Source organism: Corvus hawaiiensis, chromosome 3 (genome assembly GCF_020740725.1).
Source record: "Corvus hawaiiensis isolate bCorHaw1 chromosome 3, bCorHaw1.pri.cur, whole genome shotgun sequence".
Taxonomy (NCBI): Eukaryota; Metazoa; Chordata; class Aves; order Passeriformes; family Corvidae; genus Corvus; species Corvus hawaiiensis.
In genome coordinates, this window is record NC_063215.1 from 105,581,150 (window position 1) to 105,597,858 (window position 16,709).

The 16,709-nt window shown below is 41.0% G+C and overlaps 1 protein-coding gene across 3 annotated transcripts in view; it reads left to right on the forward strand.

Annotated features, from left to right (window-relative positions):
- Positions 1–16,020, forward strand: part of TP53BP2 (tumor protein p53 binding protein 2) — a 52,513-nt gene extending 36,493 nt beyond the window's left edge. For all 3 annotated transcript variants that reach the window (XM_048296411.1, XM_048296413.1, XM_048296412.1), the window contains exons 9-18: positions 156–393; positions 2,103–2,231; positions 2,641–2,777; positions 3,541–4,030; positions 4,390–5,171; positions 7,014–7,151; positions 7,729–7,862; positions 8,861–9,027; positions 12,064–12,263; positions 14,955–16,020. In XM_048296411.1, the coding sequence (XP_048152368.1) occupies positions 156–393; positions 2,103–2,231; positions 2,641–2,777; positions 3,541–4,030; positions 4,390–5,171; positions 7,014–7,151; positions 7,729–7,862; positions 8,861–9,027; positions 12,064–12,263; positions 14,955–14,996 (2,457 nt within the window). In that variant the 3' untranslated portion in view covers positions 14,997–16,020. The remainder of the gene's footprint in view (positions 1–155; positions 394–2,102; positions 2,232–2,640; positions 2,778–3,540; positions 4,031–4,389; positions 5,172–7,013; positions 7,152–7,728; positions 7,863–8,860; positions 9,028–12,063; positions 12,264–14,954) is intronic.
- Positions 16,021–16,709: the final 689 nt, after the last annotated feature.

The window sequence follows — 16,709 nt, forward strand, 5'->3', positions numbered from 1 at the left end:
GCTTTATAATTCTCAAAGCTTTTCCAAAAAAAGCACTTTTGATGTTGGAGTATCATTTGCTACTTGTTTTATCCTTTTTGACTTCTGTTTCAAACTCTGATGAATGGATACTGCAGAATAAAATTCTTTAAATTTTCTTCTTTTTTTTCCCCAAGGTTTCTTCAGATGGGAATTTACCACAGCCAGTGGCTTCTGCTCCAAGTCGAGTGGCAGCTGTAGGTCCTTATATCCAGTCCTCTACTATGCCACGTATTGCTTCCAGACCTGAGCTTTTGGTGAAGCCAGCATTTTCAGATGGGACACAAGCTTTGCAGGTACCTGATGGGCCACTGAAAACACAAACACTGCCCAATATGAGAGCTGGGAACAGTTCACAAGCTAAAGCTCCTGCAGGTAATAGCTTACAATTAGTATTTCTTATCTAGATATGTTTTGTTTTCTTACCTAACAGCTCTGTTCTGATGTTTTGTTTGTTTGGGTTTTTTTAAAGCACAGCTTTATTTGAGGTGTCAGTCTTGCTACTTGCAATTTTTCCTGCACCTGTGAATATATTTTATAAGCACTGAGTTTCTATGATTCAATGTTAAAAATCAGGTAAATCTATTAGTGAGCACTTTGAGTTGTCGTACAATGTGGAATGTAGGAGGATTTTTCTGTAAAGTAATTATTCTTTTTATTTATTTTGAAGTTCTCCTAAAAACTATACAACAGGTGTGCTTTGAGTTTCTAGAGGCAGTGTTAGTACATACCTGGTATCAGTCTGGTGCCTGGATTTAAAAACTGGCAAAGCCAAATTTTCTGATTGTGCATTTTTGGAAATGACACATGTAAAAGATCAAGCAACATGACAAGAAATTTTACAAAGGAGGCAGTTGCTTGTAGCACAGAAATAGCAGTAAAGTTATTGACTTGCTGATGAGTGAGGTTTGGCCTCTCCTACTTGGAGAGTTAATGGAGATTTGTTGGCTTCTCTCTGTGGCTTTCTCCTATGAGAGTCAGTTCAGTAAGAGAAGTCTGGAGAAACTCTTGAGTGTTGTGGGTATCTCTTCTGTGCTATCCTGGGAGAAGACTCCTTTTTCAGCTGGGAGAGAAGAGAAACACTGATCTTCCCAAAAGCAAGAAATGAAGACTGAGCTTGTAGAATAGTTCTGTTTATTTTCTATCTCACTTCCTCCATCTCCAGTTCTGGCAGATACTAAAGTAACCATTGCACAAAAGCAGTTCCAAGTGTCTCTTGCCGTATTGGAGAATGGAGGATTGTTTCTTTTTATTTGGTTTGCTGATCCTAAAACTACTGGAGTGGAATTTAAGCTCTAGACTACAGAAAATTTGAATTTTTGCTCGAGCAATGTGTGGTGGTTAGCTATTTGAACTAAAATATCACATCTTATTCTTTAGCATTTGGACAAAAGGACTGCTTTCCTACAGAGACTTTTTGATACTTCGTCAGAACAGACAGAACAGTTTCTCCTGCTGCTTTTTATTACTGTTTGACTTTAACATTACTTAGATTATTTAGAATTTAGTAGAAAAAATTCAGTGAAATATTTAATAGAAGATTGCAAGCATTTTCTTAGTGATTTTTGCAGATCTGGGTGTCTACTCCAATGAATGTGAAGGCCAGCTTTAAAGCAGAACCTGTATGCACATTAAACACACAGATGATTTTTCTACTGTTTTGAATATCACTTGCAGCGTCTGTCTATGCTTTATAGCATCATGTTTTTTCTTTGCACAATATATCTTTTATAACATTGTATCACTTTTAACTTAGCACAGATACTCCAGGAAAGTTTCCTACTAACTGGAAATAAGCCAATCTGGAGAAGTTTCTTTTTTGCATGCTAGAACTGCAGGTGTGTGCTACGACAAGGAGTTTTGCTGCTGCTTTTGGTAGCTGTTCCTGAACTTCATTTGCAATTCTCTTTTTAAAACAAACAAATGAACGAAAATTTATAATGATAGGTTTTCTGGCAGTTAACCTCTAGGTGATGCTTTTACATTGTCTAGACCTGACTCTTACAGAAAAAAAACCCCTACTTTGTAATAAGTCAATAAAAAATACTATTTTAGCATAATGTGTTCAATTTGTTCTCTCCTAGGTTCTGTGGTCCCCAATACAAAACCTTCCCCATCTGCCCCTGACTGGAGCAGTTCAAATACAGACAATCATATTAGTCAAGGTTCAGCCTTGACTTCAGGAAAAGGAATTGTGACAAGTGAAGGACAAGGTATGTTCTTTTGTGCTTGGCTAATCTTAAAATACGGATATTCTAGTTGATGATATTTCTCTTCTAAATGCTTCAGTAAATAATAGAGAATTCATTTGAAAGCACAAAAAAAAAAATCAAAGAACATTGATGTTGCTTTGCTATGGTGTTGCAGCGTTCTTATGAAGAAAGAACTCAAACCCACAACTCACTTCAGGTGGTGAAGTAAATCCTAGTTCCTTCTTACATGCCCCTGCTGAACTTGCATAATACAGCATTTGGCAGGCCCAGGGGCCCTTGGTGCAGGGGTAGGATGGATGCAAAAAGCATCTCCTGCATACACTGTGGTAAATATTGCACAGAGCAGGACTCTTATCCCTACAGTTGTGCCATCTCTTTTGAAAGTTGTCTCCTCTCTCTTCAACAACAGCTGAAGGAGAAACTTTTTTACGAGACAAAGAGAAGAAGGTGCGTCCGTTCTCCATGTTTGACTCTGTGGACCAGTCTGCTGGGCTGGGCACTCTGAGGAAGAACCAGAGCAGTGAGGATCTCCTGCGGGAAGCACAGGTATGCAAGGAGCCCGGGCTGCTGCTTTCCATCTGCCAGGGCTTACCCACAGCTGTTCTAATGTGGCTGGCAGAAAGCTCTGAAAAGTACTGAGGTCAGCTTTTAAAAGACTGCTTCTGAGGAAAAAAGCCTGTTAGGCTTTTGATGGCAGTTGGTAGCTCCAAATCGTTCTCTATGGTCACTGTGGTGAGAATCTACATTTTGGCTTAATACATAAAAGCGGCTGTATTACTTGTACTAGTGTGTATGCATATATTTTTTCCCCCAAAGATACAAAGAGGCATTTGCATGTTGTTTGTTTTTTAAATCATCTACACACTTGTTTCACTCTTTAATGCAGCAGTCTCCTTCATATGTTTGATAGCAGCAAGACTTCCCACCTAAATTTTGGCACAAGGGCACAGTTTGATCAGGTAGGGGAGAAGTAGCCTGCAACTGGGGATGACAAGTGCTTTGTTGGAGAGCAGCCTCTTGCCAGCCAAGTGTCTCTGACATCTGTAGAGAAATTACTGTGCCCTGCCATTGCTCTTGTTTTAAACATAGCTGTTACAGAAAGAATTAAAGAGAATAGGCTCAAAGTGTATTCAAACAACAGTGGTGACAAAATGTTTCAAGCAGTTTCTTCTTGTTTACAATGATGTTGTAAACATTATTGCAGCAGTAGTACAAATAAGATACTGTGTCATTCTTTGAGGGTCTTTGGTCCTTCACAGCAGCACTCCTAAACCATGAGTAACCTTAATGAAATTTTTTTGTCTTTCAGACAACCAATAAAAATGTAACCAAGGTGCCACCACCTGTCCCCACTAAACCAAAACAGATAAACTTGCCTTACTTTGGTCAAGCCAGTCATCTGCAACCTGCTGATACAAAGCTGGATGGAAACCTGCAGAAGCTGCCTTTGGCTATTGCAGCTATGGGGAACAAGCAAAAACCAGTGGCACAGCAGCCTTCCCATCCTTCTCAGCAGATACAGCAAAGAATTTCAGTGCCTCCTGCAGGTTCTTCCTCTAGCCAGGATCAAATTCTTCCTTCCTCCAAACAGGAGAGTCCCCCAGCAGCAGCTGTGAGACCTTTTACTCCTCAGCCATCCAAAGAGACTTCACTGCCACCATTTCGAAAGCCTCAAACTGTGGCTGCAAGTTCCATTTACAGCATGTACACCCAACAGCAGACTCCTGGGAAGAACTTCCAGCAGGCAGTACAGAGTGCTTTGACGAGGGCACAGACCAGAGGACCACACTTCCCAAGTGGTAAGCATATGGCTCTCTCCCTCTCTTCTGCCTGATAAACCTCAGATAGATGTTCTTTCCACCTGGGCTGTGAGTACGAAGCTGTTCCTTGGGGAAATTAAGTGGGTGAGGGCAGCTGTAAGAATCTTAGAGTGTGTAAGAGTGTTAACAGGAAGTGCAGCATATCTGTTTCGTGTTTGCAAGATAACTGTATGGTACGTGTAGTTACCAGGTTAGTTCTGTTCAGTTTTTTGTATTCTGCTTCTTTAGCCTACATAAAGAATACACAGCCAGATTCACCTTTCTTCTTTGTTGTTGTTTTCTTGTTGATCAAATATTCAAACTTGTTTCCCCCCACCCCTCTCTGAACTGCTCCCCAGTGTATGGCAAGCCCGTGATGGCAGGAGCTGCAGTACAGAATCAGCTGCCTCAGACGGAGAACATCTACTCCAACCTGCAGGGCAAGCCAGGCAGTCCAGAGCCTGAGATGGAAACAGCAGCCTCTGCTCATGAGAACCATGAACCAGAGCGGATACCCCGTCCCCTGAGCCCGACCAAACTGCTGCCTTTCCTATCCAACCCCTACCGCAACCAGAGCGATGCCGACCTGGAGGCGCTACGGAAAAAGCTGTCCAATGCCCCCAGGCCGCTGAAGAAACGCAGCTCTATTACTGAGCCAGAGGGGCCTAATGGCCCCAACATTCAGAAGCTGTTGTATCAGAGGACCACTCTGGCTGCAATGGAGACTATCTCAGCTCCATCGCATCCCTCCAAACAGACAGCATCAGCTGCCAGTCCTGAGAGCCCGGTGGAAATCCCAAATCCTTATCTAAGCACAGACTCAGAAAAAGAAACAGCTGCTTCCATGCCAGAACCAGCTATTGCTGAGGAGACAGAAAGCACAGCAGCAGAGCAGAGCGAAGCTGCTCTTCCCCCTGCACCTTTGGACACTGTACCTGAGGCTGTATCAGACAGTGATGAATTCACGCAGCCCAAAGCAGAAGAACCAAACCTAGAAGCTCCACTGCCACTGGAGGTGTACATGGAAGAGTATCCTCCATACCCACCACCTCCCTATCCATCAGGGGAACCAGAGAGTTTGGGAGAGGACTCATTCAATATGAGGCCTCCTGAAGTTACTGGACAGTTTTCCTTGCCTCCTGTAAGTATTTGTTAGCTTACAGTTGGGGTGCCCTGTCAATAAATCCTCTCAAGTGCTGCCGTAAACCCTGTGCATTGTGTTGTAGAGCTCAAGCAGATGTGGGAGAACAGTCCCACAGTCTAAAAGTCTCTCTGTGGGTATCTGTTCTACTTGTGTGATGCTCTTATCTCCAGACTGCATGGCAGTAATGAAAAGTCTCTCTTGTTCCTAGAATTAATGACATAATGAAAAGTTTCAAATGGAATACACAAATAGTAAAACTCTTCAGAGCTGTAAAGAGCATTCCTTATAGAAGTCTGCCTACACCCAGATTTTACTTCCTTTTTAAGAGAAATTAAAGATACAGATAGAGATACAGATTTCACAAGCCTTTTCCACTATTGCTAATAAGAGCTGGAAATGAATTTTCTTAATCCTGCATTACATTTGCTTATCTGAAAGCGTCTTGCTTGAAAAATATGGAGGAACAGACTTCTTTAGTTTTTGCCTTAAAAACTCATTTGTAGACATCAACTGTTTGTATTTCTTCTACTGAATGTTTTCTGAATTTCTTTGGAACCTGATTCAACATCAGTTTACTCTCAAGTTGCATAAAAATGGAGTCTCTTGGGGCTAGGAGGAGGCAGCACTTTTACCATTTTATTTTGCAAATTTGTATCTGTGTATGATGTTATTGCACTTTTGTAGAACAAAAATGTGTAATGTTTTTGGTTTCTCAGAGACTCTTTAGAAACCTGTCATGAGTACAGTTTTGATAACTTGATACATGAAAGTGGTTTTTTCCTCTATCACTTCAGTGCAGAGGAGTTAAAAGCTTTAAATGTGCTTTTTAACCCTGTAATTTGTGCATGGAGTAGACATTTCGTGTGTTCATGCTTTAAAGATTTTGTCCTTGCTCCCTTTTACAAGGAAACTTGAGTGGTAGGATTTCCTGAATTGTAAGAACTCATTTCTGCTTGGTTTTGTAATAACTCTGCAATGATGAGAAGAAACCAGCCTACCTTCTTGATTTCATATTTAAATCTGTGGGTTGTGCTGCCAGGCTCACTCTTGAAAAAGCCCCTACTTTTGATACTATGTACAAATTACAGGCAGAAGAGTATTTCATGGGAATCTCTACTTACATATCTTATCTCCACATGCCTGCTCTTGCAGAATATGAGTCAATTCTATTCATCTTTGCCTGGACATCTGTCAGAATTTACATACCCTCGTGAATAGTCCTATTGCTGCTGCCCAGCCAGCTGGGCGAGCACTGAGCTAATGCGAGCATGTTCCCTAAAGGAAAAGGTACAAACTCAGCTACAGAAATATTTGGTTTCCAGTATCCATGGGAGCATCTGAAGTAATTCTACACTTGGTTCTATATTCTTTCCAAAACTGTTTTCCATCACTGTTTGCTCCTGCTATCCTCTGCTATACTTTTACAAAAATGTTAGGCACTTTAACATCAGCACTTGAAGTAGTGTACTCTGTGGAGTGTGCTGCTTGGTTGGTGTAACTGCTGTGAGAGTTAATGCTAAAATCATCCAAACAACAAGAAAAAAAATGCATCTTTTCCTGACCTTCAGGGATTTGGTAGTTTCACTATTCTGGTGATGTTTGATCAAGGTAACTTCTGTATAGAGTTGAATAGTGACCTTGTCCAGAGATAAAGGCAGAGATCTTTCGTAACATGCCTAACCTAATATATTCATAATATGTTTGGGAATTGGTAAAGATGGTGTAAATTTAATATTAAACACTGCTTTGGTAATTTCTGCTTTCATTCCCAAATAAGCAATTATATATTATTGTTCTTCCAGGAAAAAAGTGCCTGTAACTTGTGTTACCTTTTCACAGGGGAAGAGGACGAACTTGCGTAAGACTGGCTCAGAGAGGATTGGGCATGGAATGAGAGTGAAATTCAATCCCCTGGCATTGCTTCTGGATTCATCGTTGGAGGGGGAGTTTGACCTCGTGCAGAGAATAATTTATGAGGTACAAATGCTAATTTTTAAGACAAGGAATTTCAATCCCAGTTGAAACTGGGAAGTTGTAGCTTTTCTGGACTAGTGCAGAACCTAGATATGTTCTTGAAGAGATAAATCCTGACAGGTTCTAAGTGATCATACTTGGAGGCTGATTTGAAGTGTGTCAAGTCCACAGTGGATTTTTAGCATCAAGACTATAAATTCGCAAGGCAACTTCTTCTCATTTTTTATGTAGTGTTTCATTCGCCGTCTGGCATGTTATCAGATAATTCGATAAGCAAAATCCATGTGAACTTTGCTCACAGTTAAATAGACATATATCAGAAATTAGTGAAAAATACTTCTAGTAAGTTTTCAAGATCCTTTTTCTCTGAACCACACTGTTAAAGGGAGACTGCAAGCTTAAATATAAGTCTTGTTGAAAAATTGGTGGTGGTTGTACTCTTCTGCCTCTTGCTCATGTCCTTTGTAGAAATATGTCACAGATCGTATTTCAGAATAAGACAACTGATTCTTATATGAGAAGAGGTGTTTATTCCAGAGTGTTTCACCTGAATGTGACTGGTTCCTTTCTGGCTGGCCAGGTGGAAGATCCTAGCATGCCCAATGATGAAGGAATCACCGCGCTGCACAACGCTGTGTGTGCTGGGCACACGGAAATTGTGAAGTTCCTGGTGCAGTTTGGGGTGAACGTGAATGCTGCAGACAGTGATGGATGGTAAAGGTTCCATGAAGTGGCTCCTTATGGATGTTCTCCACAAGGGCCCTGGCTTGGGAGCTGCAGGTCCCTCAGAATGTCCCTTGCTTTGCTCCTGTGGAGCTGGCAATGAGTTTTCTTTCCAAAGCAGAGCAACAGTAGTTCTCTGTGGGGCATCACATGGGACTGTGCAGAGGGGAGAATAGGGAAATTATAGCAATATTCCCTGTATGAAAAAAACATTGTGGGATGGACACAGTTGTCAGGAAATTGCTCTGTTTCTTTGAGATATTGAAGACAGGTTATAATGAATGAGCCTTATGCTGAAATTCCCAATGTCCTCTGTGAGCCTGTAACTTACCTGCGCTCTGGGCAGTATCTAGCCCTGCAAACTCTCTCCAGTTTTGTCCAATAATCACACAACTTTAAACCAAAATGAAGTGGAAAACCACAATGTACAAACTAGGTTTACAACTGATAATGGGTTACAAATCCTTTTTACAAATAACTAGTGAGATTATTTATGAAAGGCTGGTGCAGGGGGTCGTGATTTTACTATCATTTCTGCCTATAACAGAAGGGTTTGAGGCCTAAGACTGAATAAAGATGTTTGTGGTCCCTCAACCTCAGGGGTTATTCCAATTACCTGCACTTGTCATGAAGTCAAATCTTGAAGTAATTACCTAGATTGTACGAGGCATGATGTCAGAAAGATTTCTGAGTGGGTTTTTTAATATTAATTTTTTAAATTTTTAGTGCCTTAGTGAATGTTCCTAAAATGTTAATAGATTAAAAAAAGGTAGAATAGCTGGAGATCTGTATGGAAGCCTAGCTTTAGGGCTCAAGCAGCCCTTGCTGTAGCTCCTGTTATCTGTGGAAAGCGATTGACATGCTGGGTTAAGTGCTGTGCTGGGAAGCCTGCAGCAGGGCAGGGCCGATTGCCCGTTCGCTCCCGGCGCTCTGTGAGCGCTCCACGAGCAGTGGGAGTGAAGTGCCATCCTTCTGTCCTTGCCTTGCAGGACCCCTTTGCACTGTGCAGCGTCCTGCAATAACGTGCAGGTGTGCAAGTTCCTGGTGGAGTCGGGGGCGGCTGTCTTTGCCATGACCTACAGCGACATGCAGACGGCCGCAGACAAGTGCGAGGAGATGGAGGAAGGCTACACGCAGTGCTCCCAGTTCTTGTATGGTGAGTGCCAGCCCCGAGTCCTGGAGCATGCCTGGGGTGCCCCTGCCACCTCTCAGTTCATTTGTGCATATGGAGGGGTAAATTGCACACTCAGGTTATGTGCCTGTGCCACAGGTCCCTCTTGGAAAGAGGGAGGTTTTTGCCAGCTTGCTGTCACAGAATTGAGATCCATCGAGATTAACTTTGTAATATTCATCCTGTGGAGGAGATCTGAGTAACAAAAGCTTTCCCTACATTAAAAGCTTTGAGTGAAGCATGTGCATTGACAGATTCACCAATTAGGTGAATCTTGCCACATAAGAACTTTCTACATAAAAACAAAAGTACTATGGACATGTCAGTAGGCAGTTCATAGCTGTTACCTGGTGTCTTTAAATGAGGAGTATTTACTAATGTGCACCTTAGAACCAAAAAAGGTATTGCCAAGTTCCTGCCTTAATGGATATTAGTAAGCACTGAATTTGACTTTACCTTCCTGACTTTTTTCTTCACTTGCATTTAAAAAGAAATCCCATATTAAATTTAGATTTTATTCAAATAGTAAGGCTACAGAGATACTATCTTTTAATGGAGAAAACTAATTCCCCCTAGGGTGTGATGAGTATTAGTCAATGAGGTTTTACATTACTTTACTGTATGTGTTGTGTGTAATGAGGTTTTAAGTTACTTTTCTCTGTTTTGTATGTAGCTTGTGTCCCCATGGCACCTACCAGCTGGTGTGTCATCCCTCTGCAAGAGGTTAGAGTAACAGCAATGTAACACAGCAGAAAAAGCTGTAAAACTGCCTTGCTGCTTTTGTGGCACAGGCGAGATCTGAGTTTCTCTAAGCTGCTCAGCCAGCAGATTTCAAAACAGTCTGTCCAGCTGTCCTCACTAAGCTTGAAAACTGTGTCTCTTGGTGCCAAATAGGTAGTTTTCACTAGAAAGGGAGGAAGCCTTTATAACTGGCATCAAAATTTGTAGGCTAAGCAAAATTCCATTTGGTTTTGTGTCCAGACTCCAAGGGAAGCATCAAGACCAAATACCCAAGGAAGATCATAGGAATAGATAAAAAATAACACCACTCGTCTAATATTTTAAACTGGTTTTAGCTCACATATGAGTTAAGAGATGGTATCTTTGTGTTGATCAGCTCTTGAGGGATTTCTTTCAGGAATTTGTCTAATCCTTAAATTCAGGTAAACTGCCCACAACATCCTGTGGAAAGGAGGTCCATGGACTCAGTATATACAGCATGAAGAAATACATTCTTTTTGTTTGTGGGGTTTTTTATGACCTGCCATCTGATGATCTGACTTGCTACTCTGTATGTTGAATTTGGGATCTTTTTTGTGTTATGAGATACTTTTTGATGGGTCCTGAAAGGACTGGAAGGCTTTGGCTTATTGCCAGTTTTTCCAGATTGAAACCACTGAAACTATCTATCTCTTGATATATTGGCTGTTCAGCTATCAAAGTTCCATATTGTTCTATCAGAAATTAATAATACTGCTAAGACTGGTTCTGGTTGCCTGTAGTTACTGTAAGAAATTATTCCCTGCCTAAAACTGCTTCTGTAAAAGAGGTTTGGGAATGTGTATCTGTTTCCAGAACTGCGCTAAAACCTGGCCCTCTAAACTCATTATTAAGCTAATAAACCCTGATGTAATTCATTGATTCACTTAATCTTTTTTCTTGCAAATGATGTCCAATATCAAGTAAGAGGTAGGTTTAAATAAAACCAATCATCCTTTATCACTGACTAAATGACAGGTCTGATGCTGCTCAAGTACGGAATTTTCCACTTTCTTAAATGTAATGCCTGTGCTGTCTCTGAGTGTGTTTGCCCCACTACCCTGGTGTGACTATTAACACCCCTTTAGGAGACCAGATGCCCTGTGTAGATCATCTTTGTCTGCTCTGATGCTCAGTGCTCCATCTTCCCTTCCACATGGGTGCAGAGTACAGCTCTGGCCAAACCTCTAATTATACCAAATGCAAAGCAAGGGAAGAGTTTCTCTGAGCAGAGCTTATCATGCACTGGAAATAATTTAATTTTATGTGCTGAGCTGGTGTGCAGAAGTAGAGGACTTGATTTGAGCAGGTGCTTCCTTTAGCAGATCCTATACAGAATGTTCTAATAGGTATGTGATGGAAAGGGAAAGGACAAGTTTTATGATGCATAAAACTTTCAGGATCTTTGCTCCTGAAAATACCAAAACCAAACATTGAAACCCCAGTAGGGTTCAGTATTTTAAAATAATTACCTAAGAGAAAATCAACTGGTGTACAAACAAAGATACCTTTTCCAGTTTTGTGCATGGAGGCTGAGGACTGTGTACAGAAAGAAAAGTATCATCTCTGGCTACAGCTGTAAAGTGAGCAAGTTCTAAATAACACTGCAGGGTCTATGTGTGTACTCCAAAATACCTTGGTCCAAAGATAATTTAAAAGAATTGTGTTTCTGAAGGCAGCGTTTAAAACAAAACAAAAAATAATGTTAGAAATTAAGAACTGCTGAGATAAGTGCTTGATTAACCAAAAGCAGCTGCAGAGTAGCAGGCAAATCTTTCAGGTACAGGTCTGAGATGCAACGTGCTTTGAAGTTCTGAAATAAAATGGCCCAGGTGGCAAATGACACCACAAGCATCAAAATGACAGTGGTGGTCAACCTAAGCAGGTATTGCTATCTCCTTGTGACAGAAAGAGGTAACCACTGGATTAAGAGTACAGAAAATGTTTTTTGACCATCATTTAGGTCTAGAAAGTGTGAACACAAAAATATAACCTTTTATCAATCAGTGCTGCTCTCCCCATTTGCCTTGTATTTTTTGAGCATGTGTAAGGAAGGAATCTGTCTTCTGTAAGTAACTTCACAAAGCCACTTCTTCCAGGGCCACCTCTGACCAGGCAACAAGGTGCCAAGCAGGTAGGAATTGCTTGGGGTTTTTTCCTGGCCTGTCCTCCAGTAAGAATAAAGGAGTCTTCCCTCCTGTTGTCCTTCCTATTTATTTATTTTCTTTTCAATTTAGCTGCTTTGTGTTTTCAAACTTGCAGGAGTGCAGGAGAAGATGGGCATAATGAACAAAGGAGTGATTTATGGACTCTGGGATTATGAGGCTCAGAATGATGACGAGCTGTCCATGAAGGAAGGAGACTGCATGACAATCCTGCGCCGGGAGGATGAGGAGGAGATTGAGTGGTGGTGGGCACGGCTGAACGACAAGGAAGGCTACGTGCCCCGAAACCTGCTAGGGGTGAGTCCTGCCTACTGCCAGCACCAAAGAAACCCCACCCTAGGATGGGGAGTGTACACAGCATTGTGTTCTCATTGCACCACTTGCACTGAGGTGCAGCTTTAAAAGTCAAGAGGAAGGAGTTGACGTTCTCCATCTTTGTTTAGGGAGTTGAATACCTTGGCAGAGTGGGTTAACACCCTCTGTTTAAGGTACTTAACACAGATTAATGGGTGCCCAAAAGAGCAACGTGTATCACCAGCCTGCTATATACTGCAGGCTCTAATACCAACCTTGTCTCGCCATCTTAGAAAAACCCCTTTCATCCAAACATGATGTGTGAGTAACGTTTTGTTGAGCATGTTCTCAGGCACATGGTGTGATTTTGGGGCTGTCCTGGGTAGGGCCAGGAGCTGGACTCAATGACTCCTTGAGGGGTCCCTTTCAACTCAGGATATTCTATGATTGTTTGAGAACAAAACTAGCTTTCCCTGTTTCACAGAGTGATGTACTGGCACAAAGGGCCCTCAGAACTGAAAATTGCATGAAGAGTGTGTCATGAGTCCTTTCCTGTGTCCAAAGGGCACTTTTTGATCCAAGGAGATAAACACTGCAAAAATCTAGGTTATCTTTTTTCTAGGGTTGGAAAACAGATTACATTGCTCAGTAAAGGCAGATCTTTATTTTCTCCTCTGCTTTTAAAGTAACATTTAACCGTATGTCCAAGGCTTTACATGAATGGCCTCTCCTCCTCTCATCACCTTTTGTACTGCCTCTTTTATTAAGAACAACTGTGTACAAACAAGATACTTTAAATTATGTCCCTGTATTTCTCCTCATAGCTGAGTTGCTGGAAAACTATGGCAGATGGACACATATATAAAAATTCCATGAAGCTTTTCTCTACAATTCTAGTTGCCCTGGTGCTGGAGATAAGAGGTTCTCCAAGATTGACCACTGTGAATTTTAGCTGATTGATGCATGATGCTTGAAAGAGGCTGAACCTCCTTCCTCATGCAGATAATCATTACTCCTAAACTGGTTGGATTTTGCAGAGCAACTCTATCTAATGCAAAATCAGTTTTAATTTCTGTATCATTTCCAGATCAGGCCTAACACCATGTACTGTAAAATCCTTCCTACCATAGTATTTCTGCTCAGTCTTTTCCTCTCCAAAGTAAACATTTCTAAATTGAGAGCAGCCATCAGCCCTGCACAGTAATGTCAAAATGGCAGCTTTTTGGTTTTTGCCTGCCCCAGGGTGAATTGTGCATGTGCTGTTTGTTCATAAGCTTGTGCTTTCAGCCTGAGCACAGCTTAAACTGGGGATCACAACTTACCCTTGTAAGCACAACACAATCCCAACAGAATCTTTGGGTAAAACTACACAGTATTTATTAACTGTGACTCTCCTGTGTCTGCTCAGTTGTTCTGGTGCTGCCACTGAAATATCATGTGGTGATTCTCCAAAGCAACTACCAGCCTCTTAATATAGCAGCTGAATTCTAGGCTATGATGTTCACCAAAGAGGAAAATATTTGGTAGAGTAATATATTCTTAAGTCTTCATCATAGTTGCTTTATCCTTTTGCACTCAGGTGTACTGAATAAAACCAAGGATTAAATTATCTGTATCAGTGCTCTACCCTTGTCAGTGACTCCCTAGCTCCCTAAGCCAATAAGATAATACTGTCAAAGGGAGTCTTTTGAACACTGTCAGGTGTTATGGTACTGTAACTGACTGACTTCACCTCTAACAGTGATGAAACCACAGCAGGCTGAGACAGACCTTGTGGTGAAGTTGTTGGCCTTGTCTTACTCATTGAGAAAAGAAGAAAGCCAGAGTCTGGTTAAAGAGAGAAGGGGGCATCTTTGAGGAGAGCTTTAGATGAGAAAACCCAAGCTGTGATGTAGATGTGCATTGCCATTTAGAGCATGGAGGACTCATCTCTCCTAACTGTATGAAATGTATCCTACTTTCATATGCCAGTGGCTGTGCTTTTCACAACAGTAGCTGTTCCCTAAGCCCTTCCAAGTGGGAACCAGCAGCTTCCCAGACATCTTGTCCCTGCTGTGTGCTGACCCAAGCTGTGTCCTGTCAGTTGTGCCCTGCACCCCTGTGTGTGTGGCCAGGGTGTGTGAGCAGCACAGGGCCCAGGGCGCACAGGCTGGCAGGTCCCAATTCACTGCTGGGCAGGTCCTTGATGGAACTGGCCACCCACCCTAAAGCACAGCTCCTCCACTTGCATGGTCCTTCTGCACACAGATGTTTCCAGCTTGCCCAAAGCTATACAGACATAAAAGCTGATAGGCACTGAGAGAAAGCAAACCAGACTTTAATACCTCTCTGGTCCCATTTATGAAACAGGGAACAATCCCACTGAACACAGAAGTCTCTTGACTTACAAAGCCATGTGCTTTTCCTGGCCCACCCATCTGGGCAGAGCTGAAAGTACTCCATTATGTGCTGTTCCATACCTTCCTCTTGTACTGACATGGTTGGTATTTTTTTAAGCTTGCCTCAGACTGCTAAATTAATATTTGTTAGTTTATAACATGTAATATTTATTTTTTATAACCATGTTTTTGCTACTATGGATTACATTAGAATTGTAGTACCAAAAAGGTTTTCTGTTCCTTTATTTTTTTCTTTTTAAAAAAGTAACCTTTTAAAGTACTAAAATTTTAAACCTCATTTCTGTTTTACCCTCAGCTGTATCCGAGGATTAAACCTAGACAAAGAAGCTTGGCATGAAATAGTACAGAAGCCAGATTCTTGAAGTACTAATCATGGAAAACTTGTGGGAAAAAGAGTCCATTTTGTGTTGGTTCCAGTATCATGAGACTTATTTCAATGACAATGTAATTTGAAAGCTATGAAGAATGTGCTTTGAAAACAAATGAAGGATTGATGCATTAGCAAATGGATGAGGGCATTGTACAAGATGAAATAATGCTTACAAGCAAATGAAATTCTGCTGCCTTTGGTCGAATCAAGCCATTATGTTCAAGTACCCACTTGGATTCCTTCAAACATGGCAGAAGAGAGTTTCACTTTTCTCTGCATTAAATACAAGAACCTTTTGAATTTGCCATTGAAGGGATCATCATGAAACAGGTAACTTGGCTTTGTCCAAATTTATCCCAAGGCTTTTTTCCAGATGGGAGAAATTAAAAGTATGTGCACAGCACCCAACTGCTTATTGCTGGAAGCAAAATGTTTGTTAAAAGAAGCTAAAAAACCTGCAGTGCATCTGAAGAGTGACGACCACATGACCAATCCATTAAGCAATAACTTTAAAACAAGCTGTAGCATCTTAGAAATTCTATGTATTCAAAATACCATGTGCTGTAACAAAAATGTAGTTTTAGATTCTTCTTTTTACAAAGAGCCTCATGTATTTATTGTATTTTGTACTTTGAAGACTAAGTGTAGAACCTTTCTGTAGTCCTTGACAACTTACTTGTTTTTACTCCACTTGTTTACTCCACCATTAAACTTTTGTCTCCTCTTAAGCTTTAACTCTGGGTATTTTAATGGTAATTTTTATTAGAAATGTTACCAGTAAGACACACTGCTGTTCTACATTACACTAACTTTCTGTATTAAACTGAACCCCTCCTCCCCCCTCCATTCCAGGTAGTTTTCCTGCATTTAAAATTAAGCTGAATCTGTTAGTTGCACATAACCTTTGTTAACCTTAAAAGCTAAGGGACATACTTTAGAAAAAAAACCTTGGTACAAATATTTTCTAAATAAAGCCTTTCCTATAGAGCTATCCATTCTATCTCTCTATGTGGCAGTAATTTGATAATGAGCAGTATTTAACAGAAGAGCAAATAATTCCTTACAGGTGTTTAGGAAGTGCCTCACCCTGCAGGCTCATGTTTTCCTACTAGGGAAGTCTTACTGCTTTCTGAAAAGGTGCCCATAAGGAAGAAATTGTTTGTAAGGAGGAGGACACAATTCCTCAGGTGGGGAAACTAAAGGCAGCAGCAACTTGGCTCATGGTCGCAGCCTCTGGCTGTGGGGTATATAGTATGAATTATCTATCTTAGAAACCTTTAGCTGTTCAAGCATTAATCGTTTAAAGTATCAGCCTCTCTAACATTTTATTAACTGCCCCACATCCAAAATCAGCTCCAGAAGCTGGTTTTCCCCTTTAAAAGGCAACAACTTATGTTCCTGAAAGCAAAAGCTCTGCATGTGCACTGTGATGATCTTTCTCTAAGGAAAAAAAAAATTTGCTTATTTTCAGCAGAAATAAGTCTGGCACACTTTATTTCTACTTTTTTTTTTTTTTAAATTTTATTTAAATACTTCCTTATATTTCAAAGGAACATAAATAAGATACAGGAACTCAAGATTCCACCTGAAAGCATAAGCTTTTCTCCTGCTCCAGGCACATTAATGCTCACTTTGACCAAACATGTACTTGCTGCAATAATTCTTTAAAGAATATTTAAC